This window comes from Macrosteles quadrilineatus, unplaced genomic scaffold (assembly GCF_028750875.1).
Source record: "Macrosteles quadrilineatus isolate MER2022 unplaced genomic scaffold, UCM_ALF_1.0 Scaffold_2__2_contigs__length_208266976, whole genome shotgun sequence".
Taxonomy (NCBI): domain Eukaryota; kingdom Metazoa; phylum Arthropoda; class Insecta; order Hemiptera; family Cicadellidae; genus Macrosteles; species Macrosteles quadrilineatus.
This window is the reverse complement of record NW_026542595.1, coordinates 207,135,837-207,148,006: the sequence shown is the minus strand read 5'-3', so window position 1 is coordinate 207,148,006 and position 12,170 is coordinate 207,135,837. Positions and strand designations below refer to the sequence as shown.

General features: G+C 34.7%; 1 protein-coding gene across 7 annotated transcripts in view; it reads right to left on the bottom strand.

The window, feature by feature from the left end:
- Positions 1-12,170, bottom strand: part of LOC128988037 (uncharacterized) — a 54,776-nt gene that overhangs the window by 20,509 nt on the left and 22,097 nt on the right. For 3 of the 7 annotated variants that reach the window (XR_008490323.1, XM_054409215.1, XM_054409216.1), the window contains one exon: positions 9,426-9,521. Coding sequence is in view for 3 of the 7 variants with exons in the window: in XM_054409210.1 (XP_054265185.1) it covers positions 2,724-6,365 (3,642 nt within the window). In the remaining 4 variants the exon portion in view is untranslated. Of the gene's footprint in view, positions 1-1,581; positions 6,412-9,425; positions 9,522-12,170 lie in introns of those variants that run through there. The other 4 variants (XR_008490322.1, XM_054409214.1, XM_054409210.1 and 1 more) reach the window with 2 other exon arrangements.

The window sequence follows — 12,170 nt, the reverse complement described above, 5'->3', positions numbered from 1 at the left end:
GCTATCTTTCTGATCGACGTCTGGCTGTTGTCTTCCAGTCCCACGTCTCTGCTAGCTTCGTCGCGAGTTCTGGCGTCCCGCAAGGTTCTCATCTTGGCCCACTTTTGTTCTCGATCTTCATCAACAACATTAAAGATAATATAAAGGTGCCTTTTCTACTGTTTGCTGATGACATAAAGTTGTTCGCTGAAGTCAACTCTCACTCTGACTGTCAACTACTTCAAGAAGCTCTCGACAACGTCGTTAGTTGGTGTTTAGTGAATGATATGTCAGCAAATCCTGCTAAAACGAAATGTATAACGTTCAGTAGAAAGAAGAACAACTTGGAAGCTGACTATTTCCTTGACGGGAACAGGGTGGAAAGGTGTGACAACATCAAGGACCTGGGCGTTCTGATTGATGCATCGTTTGATTTTGGACCGCACATAAGTCATATATGTACCAGGGCGTCACGCATGCTGGGATTGATCTCTCGAACGTCAAGACATGGGTTGAGTGCCAACTCCTCAACGATTCTGTTCAAGGCCTTAGTTCGTCAGCTGCTCGAGTACGCCTCTGTGGTCTGGTCGCCATATCTCCTCGGCCAAATCAACCATCTTGAATCAGTCCAGAGACGCTTCGTGAGACATATGGGTTGCCGCGCTGGGGTCAATTTCATGGACGTCCCAGTTGAGGCAATATCTGTAGCTTATGGTCTCCAAAGCTTGGAGTGTAGAAGAAGAGTTGCTGATGTTGCCTTCCTCTTCAAGCTGCTAAACAACCAGATCAGCAGCCCTTTTCTGCTTGAGAGGATCAATCTGCACGTTCCCAGAAGCACCAGGCATCAACGCTTGTTTGAGCTGGACCATGCTTCGACCAGCTATCTACGCTTCTGCCCCATCCCACGTCTGATGCGCTCCGGGAACGAAATATGTTCGTCGGTCGACTTCTTCGCTTCCAGTTTGGTGGCTGTTAGGCGAGTGGCAGCAGAGGAGCGAGTCGAACAATGATAATTTCTTTTTTGTTTTTTCTGTTATCGATATATATTGCATGTTATCTCAAATCATTAGTATTTTTGTTAATTAATTATTTATTATTGTTGTTAATTTAATTATTTATTATTCTTGTTCATTTCTTTATTATTACTGTTACGCATTTCATTGTCTATTGTTGTTATCAATTTAGTTTTTATTATTGTTAATCTAGTCATAAGCACAAATATTCACTGTTGAAGCTGTCAAACTACTGATTATCTTTGTAAATTGGTGTATTGCCGTTGGTAAATAAATAAATAAAATAAATAAATAAATAAAATAGTATAGATAGATAGATAGATGGATAGGATCCTTTCTCTTTTTTTGTAGCTACAGCTTCTTTAATTAAGTAAACAGATAATTTGTTGGTCAACAATTTTATTTCACATACCCAGTACATAACAATTCTGATTTGTTATATTTTGCAATTGATAAATATATTATCGCCCTTAATTGAACACAATTTTTTTTTTTTTAATTTTTTCATTGGGAAGATTGTGATATTTTAATATAGTTAATTATGATAGTATTCAATATGTATGGCAATCAAATAAAACAAAATGGTTTCCGTTCCTTTATTGTACAACAGTTTATGTGGTATAGAACAATAAGATTACAATATTATTGTTGTAACAATAATTATTTTTTGTAGGATCAAAAAATATATTAGTTACAAGATAATTGTTTGAAATAAATTTGTACAACAGGTCCTATGCACATCATCCTCCTACCTCAAAAGATGACACATTAGTAGCTAGTTCAGATACAAAAACTTTTAAAAATTTTCAAATAATTATTACAGAAAATTATTTTTGTCAGTTGTGTTCTGTAAGAAGATAGAAGATAGAACAAATCAAAGGTTTTGAATATTTTGTGATTGAATTTGTATAACTTTTAACATTATGACTATTTCAAACGTCAATAAAACCATTATGGATACAGCACAATTGACATTGTTTTAGTGGCAATTTTTGTACATTACATACTTTTTTACTGTGGTTTAGTTGATTGGTTAGTCAAGTTGATCACAATCACACAACAATCTTCTAGTAAAGACAGTAAAGATCAGTTTATGACAGTGACTTATCAAACCCTGATAATAAGACCTTTCCAGTTTAAAAAACTTTTTTGCAAAAGAATTGAAATAAGGTTGGTTTAAATGTTTTAAGACACCAACTGAACCTATCCAATGCACAAACAAACTATAATCATTTAATTTTACTATTATAAAAGGGTAAACAAGTTTTTATAATAGTAACTCTAAAATAATGTTGGATTGACTTTTTTCAACTAAGGAAACAGATTAAGTTTTGTATTTACAACATAAAATTGAAAAGTAAGTATTAAGGCTGACATCAATAAAATTATCTACTTATAGGAATACTTTACAAACATGCAAACTAAAGATAATACAGTACCTCAGACTGAAAGAGACCAAATATTAGCAGTAGAGTTAGAGTAGCAAAGATTTGAAGACTTTGAGAAGAGTAAATAGAGAGCCTACAATATTTTTATCGATTAAAAAACACTTTATAATACGTATGGCCTTTCAAAGTGGGACTATTAATGTAGAATAACTATTCATTGTAAAAGTTCATTCGTTTTTAGGTATGTTATTTAATTTGAATGCAGGACACAATCCAGTAGGAACTTTTGAACGAGTTTGATGTACAGAATGGTTTCTAGTGAGGGATGAATCGAATGAAGAGGTTATTTCTGCCATGGAGATTTCAGTTGTATCTTTTTCAACAAGGAAGACAGAGTATCCAAATGTCTCAGCACATTTTGGTCTGTCACGACATGAGTAGTTTTACTCAAGAGGTTTGGTTTCTTTTTTAGTTCTTTTTCTTGAGTGTGAACCAACTCTTCCAGATGTTCTTTCAAGTAACGGGGATGAATCATGGAGTTACAAAGTTTACAAGACAAAAATCGCTTGAACGGACTGAATGTGATGTATTCAATGTCCTCCAAGTACTTGGTTGGAAGTTTATTAAAGCAATGACTGATATCGTCATGAGGTTTATTTCCAAGTGTATGTCCAATGTATTCATTGGATACTTTTTTGTTTGCATTATGACCAGATTCTCTCAAATGTACAGCTAAATTTTCAATTATCTCATCATTTTCTCCATTTGAAGGAATTGTAAAATCACACAGAGTACACCTGATGATGTCATCTTCTGTTCTTAAAACATTAAGATTCTCCCTGATTTCAGTATCTGACAACTCGGTCTTCTCAAGGAATCTAACAATTACTTCCTCTTCTTGAAATGTTAGTTTTTCATCGTGTTCAAGAGTCATGATGTGTTCTATGATGCTTTCTTCAAGGTCTTTTACATTCTCAATCACTATACAAGTGTTGTTACAGAGCTTACAAACAATGGCATTCCCTTCTTGCTCTATATATTTAAAATTGAGTCTGATCACTGCATTACTTCTTGACAATTCTCTATAAACTTCATTACTTATTGTAGCTGGATCTTCTGTAGTTCTGGATTGGTTGTAGTTCATTAAGACAATGTTTTGCAGATGTCCCTGACTTGAGGTGTGTTGAACTATCATTCTTTCCATTTTTTTTACATTACAAATTGGTAATCCATTATTTACAAAACATATTTTGCAAATATAAAAATCACCTTCCTTGGCCAGAAACTTGGTATTCAAGTTGTGTTCAAGTCCTAAGATATGATTCATAAGTCTTCTTTCAAGTTCATTTACATTCACAATCACTATAGGTAAGTTGTTACAGGGCTTACAAACAAAGACATTTTCCTCTTGTTCTATGTATTTATCATTGAGCCTGATCACTTCATTGGTTCTTAGCAATTCTTTATAAACTTCATTGATATTACATATTTCAGCTGGATCTAACGAGTATAACAAAACAATGTTTTGCATGTGTTTCTGACATGAAGTGTGATTCATTATTCTTTTTTCCATTTTTTTTAACTTCTTGTGAATTTTTATTTTATTGTTTTCACTACATATTGTGCAAACATAATAGTTATTTACCTTCACCAGGAGCTTTGTGTTCAAGTTGTGTTCACGACCCTTCATATGGTCCATAAGTCTTCCTTGTAGTTCTATTACATTCTCAATCACTATACATGTATTGTTACAGAGCTTACAAACAAAGACATTTTCCTCTTGCTCTATGTATTTATCATTGAACCTGATCACTGCATTACTTCTTGATAATTCTCTATAACGATCATTAATACCATTTATTGCATTTTGATCTAACAAGTTCATCGAGACAATGTGTTGCATATGTTCCTGACTTGAGGTGTGATTAATTATCCTTCTTTCCAATTTTTTTCTTTTTTCCAACTTACAAATTGGTATTACATTATTTACACTACCGGTACATATTGTGCAAATATAAAAGGCCCCTTCCTTGAACAGGATCTGTGTGTTCAAGTTGTGTTTGAGTCCCAATATATGGTCCATGAGTCTTTCTTGTAGTTTTCTTACATTCTCTATCACTATATGCGTGTTGTTACAAGGCTTACAAACAAAGACATTTTCCTCTTGCTCGAAATATTTATCATTGAGTTCAATCACTGCATTAGTTTTTGATAAATTTCTATAAACAGCATTAATATTACTCATTACATCTGGATCTAATGGCACAAATCGTTCAACATTTCTTATATGTGCTTGACTGTAAAAGTGATTTTTTAATGACCTTAAACTTTTTAACTTCTTCATTTCATTATTGTTTTTTTTGCAGCATGTTTTGCAAAAATAATAGTTACCTACCTTGGCAATGAGCTTGGTATTTAAGATGTGTTCAAGGCCCAAGAAGTGGAACACGAGCCTTCCTTCTACATCCTTTACATTTGCAATTATATGAGTTTTGTTACAAGGCTTACAAACAAAGACATTTTTATTTTGCTCTATGTATTTATCATTGTATCCAATTAATGCATTGGTTTTTATCAATTCTCCATATACAGAATTCATATAATTTCCTTCTGCTGAAGTCATTTCTGCTCCTGTAAAATTATTAGTTGTTGTAAGATGCTCTTGGTTTACAGAAACAAATTTATTTGCAGTATCAACTGTTTTAGGCAGGGCACCACTTTTGTTATTTGATTTTGACAGACTCTTAACCTGGTTTAAGTGGTCATGTGTAAGATTTAGAATAATTTTCACTGGAATACTTTCCATGTTACCATTGTGACTAATTTCATTGTCAATGTCTAATTTTCTTTCTCCAAAATGAACTAGTTGTGGTGGAATTGCTTGGTTCAACTTTTCCTTTGTTTTAACTTGGTTTTCAGAGCTCGGTAAATTTTTTACTTCCTTTACTGATAGTGTCACGTTATCAAATACTGTAGGTAATTTTTCATCCTTTTCATTGGTCTTCAACGTCTGATTTTGCATGTTGTCCTCTTGTAGTTTTTCCATGTGTTTTGTATTCCTTGTGTTATTTGTTGTATCCTCTTCGTAAGGGCTGCAGAGATTTGTTAACTCACTCTTCGAGTTTTCTAAAAATTCAGCCCTACTCTTCATGGTCATATTGGTTTTTGAGAAATTCTCAAAAGCTGTTTTTTTCTTCCTTACCGCTTCTGAAATATTAGGACCAAGTAAGTGCACATGATCCTGTGTTGCTGGGTCGCAACAACTTTGGCTCGGGTTGTGGTCACATGATGCATGATTAGAGTGGCTCTGTTCCGCGTTATGAGTGAAAATATTGTTGACTGACTGGTGTAGATCACTTGAGCAAAGAATTATTTTACATTCACATAAATTGCAATAGAGATTTGAATTATAAAATGAGACAAATTTCATCTGATCCTTTGATTTCAAGGGCAACAGAGTCTTGAGTGTGTTGATGATGTTATCTTCGTGCAACTTAGTTTTTATGTGTTGTGGAATGTAAGAAATCGGGTCAACTGTAATTTTGCATACACTACATATAGCCCTAGAGTACTCTGTTTCTGAAAAAAAGTGTATATGGACTTTCACACAATCAGGCATTGAGGGAAGAATTGTCTCTAGTAAATTGATTAATGAAGGTTTTCTTGCAGTTGTTCTAGGTTGATGATTTCCAAACAAATCACCAACAGTTGAGAAAGAGGAGTGTGATAATATGTTATCTACCTCACACTGTTGCTTTTGAACAAGTGGCTTAAGAGTATAGATTCCATCATTGCTCGACACTTCAATTTCTTCATTACTGTTATTACCAATCTTTTCAAATTTCAAAGGCATCTCCACTTTTATAGTTGGATGTGATTTCTTGTGAAGTTTCATGGAATATTCAAAGTTGTTATTGAGAATCTGCACTAGTTCCTCACATTCTGGACATACTGCAATCATTGTTGTAAGATTTGCCTTGGCCATGGCAAATTCTTTCTCTTCCAGATTCCAATGGTCTTTATTTTATGACCTGAAATTAACATTAAGATTATTTTCAAAATGTCTTAAAAGCTTTGGGGGTATGTTTAAACATTGTTTAAAATTCTCAATCCCCTGTGAATCCATCTGCTGCCTAGTCTAGATGACGTAAAATTCTACGGTTAAAACTTTATTTAGCCTAATGACATTATCCAAACAAAACACAAAGGGTAAACTGATCAAGACAAACATATAATAGCCTATACATACATTGAACAATAGTTATCATATTATATTATAACATTAACCCTCCATCTGATAAATGACTGGTGGCTACTCGCTAAAAAGAGGTTATTTCACTGGCAATATCGTCTAATCACTAGTTGTTTAAGCATCGATCTTGTACACTGCTTAAATTTGTTACTAAAAACATATGTTCACACGTTTAGAAAGTTGGGGAGGAAATGGTGGAATGATGCAACTGCTAGCCTAGCGAAGTTTGAGGTAAAATTCACTCTTTGTTTTTCTGATGAAAATTGAATTTGAGAAGGAAACAATCTGCATCACTACTAAGTACATTTCTTTCTTTTCAATTAATATCTTGTTTGCATTGTTTACTTTTTATTTTTGGTTGATCCAGTTCGGCTTAAACACAGCTGTTCAAGGTTCGACAGTTACACCCTGGCAATGCTCATATTAGGCCGCGAGCTCAGGTTGTCAAAAGCTGTCTGGGGGCAAAGGCTGGAGAGAGTACCTGCCATTAAATGAGACTTAATGCTCAACAAGGCCCACAGAAAACTGTGTATACAGTTCACACACCTCTACCGGAAAATCTGCACCAACCTCAGAAGTGCCTATGGCCTACAGGCAAGGTATTACAATTTCCGTCAGGAGGAGGTGAAGTATTGCAACAGCTATACATTGTGTGCTTCGTCGAATCCACATGCAATATTACGCAGCCACACCTTGATCAGGAAGCTCTCCACTAAATTTGAAGAGCCCTACGAGGTTGTAGCACAGCGTGGAGCCATAATGTTTTCGTGCAGAGGGATATGCCCAAGGGGCGCAGTATACAACTTAATGTTAATTTTATACTGTAAATTTTGCCGACTTATCTTCGACCCAATAGGCTCTACCAGTCAGTGGCCATTATTTTGTTCGATATAAATGAATCTTTACAGAACTATAACTGAACCGCTCTATTTGTCTAATTACGCTGATCTCTAGATGAATTATTTTGGTTGTTTGAAAAGTTTTATCCTGATCCGAGGCTGTATGTTGGGATTAGAGACAGCATTTTTTTACAAGGTGGGTTGCCGGCCCAACGCTCAAACCCCAACCTGGAGGAGTTATTGTCAGCTCACAAAGTGAGGAACACTTGGAAATAAAGAACAGAATAAACCTAGCCAGTACAAGTATGTATGCTCTAAACAAATTATTATCATCAAGATTATTGTCTCATCACACTAAACTTAAAATCTACAAAACTATCATAAGACCTGACTTTCTTTATGGAGCTGAAACCTGGGTTATGGATAAAAAACTTATTACTTTTGAAAACAAAGTCCTGCGCAAAATCTTTGACCCTATAACATCAATCTTCACTATATAGAGCATTATTATATACATCAAGAAGGGGGTGTATGGAGAATTAAACATAATGAGGATCTAAGTGACCTATTCAAGGAGTCTGATATAATTGAAAGTTGAAAGCAGGAGGCTCTGCTGGATGGGCCACACCATTAGATGAGAGGAAACAAGCACATAATATCAAATATGGAAAAGTCATCCACTGGGGAGAAGACCACAAGGGAGACCGAAAAAATGCTGGATGGATGAAGTAATGAAGGATATGGCCAGGATGGAAGTCAATGAAGATACCACAAGAGACAGGATGACATGAAGGCAGTATGTTGGTGAGGCCAAGTACCACTTGGGGTACAAATGGCAATGGGAGCAAGAGTAAGAGTTAAGAGTAAGTAATTTGAAAGTATAATACCCCAAGAATTACTATCATACATGTTCCGCTGCTGTCACGGGTGATACTAGTAAGTATTGGGGAGTGATTGATTTAATCTGAAGAATGGCAATCTTATATTTATCTTATCCCTGCCACAAGATAATCTTTGTTTTAGCTATACTAATTAAACCTAGATGACTCAGTAGGATTTTTTCAGTAAATTACACTACGTTCATCACCTTTTATTCTGTTTTTGCTTGATAACAACAATGTTTTCTCACCTGTTTTTAATACTTGGTGCAAATGTTGATCTTTAATTATGACCCGTTATTAAATTACAAATGGGGAGGACACAAGTTTTATCGTTTAATACCATTGACTTTCTCATACTTAAGTAGATACTTCACCTATATGGACCACATGTCCATATTTCTTCAAATAATCAAACTAGACCAGCCATTTTTTTATAAATATAAAATAGTTAAACGAACAACTCACAGTGTTCACACCTGTAAAAATTATATTTTCTCTCTGACTTTTAAACACTGTGATGACTGGCAAAACATAAAAGATACTACAGTTTACAGTAAATTGCTCTCTTAGATTGGCTTGGTTTAAAAGTTTGCTTATTCAACCTAAATCAGTAATTTATTTCAATATAACTCGGTTGGTGGGTAAATTGAACCCCATTAACTTCATAATAAAACTGGCAACAGCATGGGAATGGTATGTATACTTCTTCAATGATCAAAGATGAAACTCAAATTGCTAGGTAATGTCCCCCCCCCCCCCCAGACTCCTTCAGGGAGCTGCCACTGACAATACACATGCCAAGATGTAAGCTAGATAAATAAAGATTGAGTGGACCTAAAATTTTTCTTTAGATTTTACAAAATGTTGAGCAGTCTACTTGCAGTCCCCAAGTCGGTGGTGCAGAAAATGTATTTAACAGAAAACTTAAAAAAAAAACCACCATATTTCGATGACAAACATTTACTATTTAATGTTTGATCCTCAACATTAAACATTAAATGTTTGAATGTTCATACCTCTCATGAACTTTTTCAAACATTTATACTAGGTAGCAATGATAAAATCTTGTTTACCTGTTTGTCACAAGCTTTTTATCTATTTGTTATTCATTTCTCTTCTTGTCATATTTATGACGTGATGACTCATCTAGAATATTTTTTTCCATACCACTGTAAACAAAACATTGATTATCAAAATAATTAACAACACTGTTGAAATTTTATAAAGTGAATAGACATTTTGAGAGTTAATTTTAATTTTAAAAAAACCTTAATAATTTAAAAAAAAATTTTATAAAATACTAGTCAAATACAAATCCATAAGAGTGTGAACGTTTCAAAAACGGGAAGGTTGAAAAGAGACATTAAATATAACACAGTAGTATATAATGTTTCAGCGGTTGAGCATGTTGTAATTCACAGTATAGGTATAGTTTAGTTAAGGTGTAAGCAGTAAGCAAACCAATATTCTTTGTTGAAATTTTTCTAAAATTTAAGTGCCAGTAAATTTCTTTTTTAGCTTTGATAATATGTTTTTTACGTTTTGTTTATGTGTATATTTTTTTAGACTACTAGATGTTACAGAATTTTTTTATGTTTTTTACTTGAAGTCTTTATCCTTGACCGACACTGTCTGACAGATTATGACTATTTTTCTAGGGAACGGGTTTGAAACCCTGGTCTTGTTACTATCTAACGTTGAATTTGTTACTATCGCACTTGTCTTTGAGAAGACAGAGATGGTTGAGAAGGCAAAATTAGTTGTTTTTCTGGTGTGGTGTAAGTGCAGGCTTTGGTTTCTTAGCTGGTGACTTGAGACTACATGAATTGTTTTAGAGGGATTTAACAGTGAGAGCTTTAAGTTATTGATGTGACGGCGAGTGTTTCTTGGATTATTTCCTAGTGACAGCTCTGGAAGGCCAGTATTTATTTAACTTAACCTAAATAAACTCAAGTTTAGAATTGGAGACTCCTTTCCATAGGTTACTACCATTCCATATACTGCATGAAGCGTCATTTGAAGAGGCATAGGAGACTGGTTTGTCAAAGGAAATCACTAAAGTGTACTAGCCTTAAAATGTGCGTCTTTCTTACAAAGGTTACTTATGTCACTGCTTTAAAAGTTTTGAATCTACAGTACATCATTCCAAAGGTTCTTTTTGCACTTTCTTCTTCTTTTCGGTTAGTGTTGTAGATGTTAGACATTTATGCTTAAGGTGATGTTGTTAATTTGGACTGGTTCAATTTTTTAAGTAGTTGTTCTTTGATGTTGCATTATTTGTTTGATTACTGTTTATTGGGACACTAAAGGTCCGATTGCACAGAGCAATATTACAAGCTACTTAGCCGAATTTTTATTTGCAGCTCGTAAACTACCCCACTGTACTCAAAACACTTTGTCAATAGCTGCTATTCAAGTAGTCAACTTTGAAAAAGTTGACTCTGTCAGTTGAGTTGAAGTAGATTCCTAGTAAAGCATGTGTTGGATGGTAATTAATTACCATATTTACTGAAGCTGTTAGTGGGCCAAGTTCTATGTTTAAACTTTATGCAGACCTTCTCAACTGTGTGAATCTACACACTGTGCACCTATGCTGATTATTGGGCATAAGTGCACTGTGTTTTGCACTTAGCATGGTGAGCATAGGTGATCAATAGTTTACCCTAAGGGGTAGATTCAATTGATCGAGCTATTGCAAGGGTGAATGAGCAACACTGCCAGGACATTAAGTGTTATACTGAACAGAGGTCTCAACATTCATTCATCATATCACTTGCGTTTCCTAGCTGGCTTTGGATGGACTGCAAGTCTGAAATGTTAAATCTTTTTGCTAAATACAACTAAATTAAAGCTGCTTCAAAAATTCCTTTTCAGTGCTTTATTGATGCATACTTAGGGAAATGGCATCAGAAATGAGGCAATGGACAGGATTCAAAGACTGCAGCAAAGGTTGTATTTGGTTCTCAGAAGCATAACCACATACTGTATCTGCACTTTTGAAAAAAACTGTTTTGTGTTTACCTCAGCAGCCTTGAGTAGGATGAAAACCTGCACTATAGTATGAGTACCGACCGGAAAAGGAACCGGTTAACCTGGTGGAACAGAGACTATAGGTCGGCCGCTTAGAAAGCGACCTCCTCCAGCATTGGTTTAGCATTAGCGCGCAGGTCGTTTTCTAAGCGGCCGAACTATAGTTCCTTTTGACCAGGTGTTTCAGGGCAAACCCAACAGAACAAGCAGCTTCCCAAAGTGAGATTTATACTTTGGGCTTAAGTTGTAGGGGTGTCCTTGAAAATGTACCCATCCTAACATTCAAATAGTCTAGGTTGAAGACAATTGCATATCCCTCTGTATCAACAGTAATTGGCCTTTTTTTATCAAAGTAAACAAATAACTGTTTTGCAAATTTACGTTGTTAGTTTTAAGGTAGAATTATAATTTCCTTACAAGTTCTCCAAAGCAGTCTGAGGAACACTATATATATTAGAGGATGTAGAATTTTTAATAAATATCTAATAGTGATGTATCCAGTATTATCATTGATAAAACATACTATCTTAGTAGATTTCTCATCCTAATGGAACAGCTGAAGACAATTTTATTGTTAGTTCTGTACGGTTTATGTAGAGGTCGTGTTTTGTTTACAATTTGTTTCCCGTTAATACAGTCATTTAAAACCTCGATTAACCAAATAATACGATCTAATCATAAACAATATATTGTCCCCTAGCTATTTAATCAAACAGTAAAGCACAAATCAAGAAATTAACCCTAAAATAATAGAAACAAAATTTCGTCGACACTAGCGCCCAGTGTGG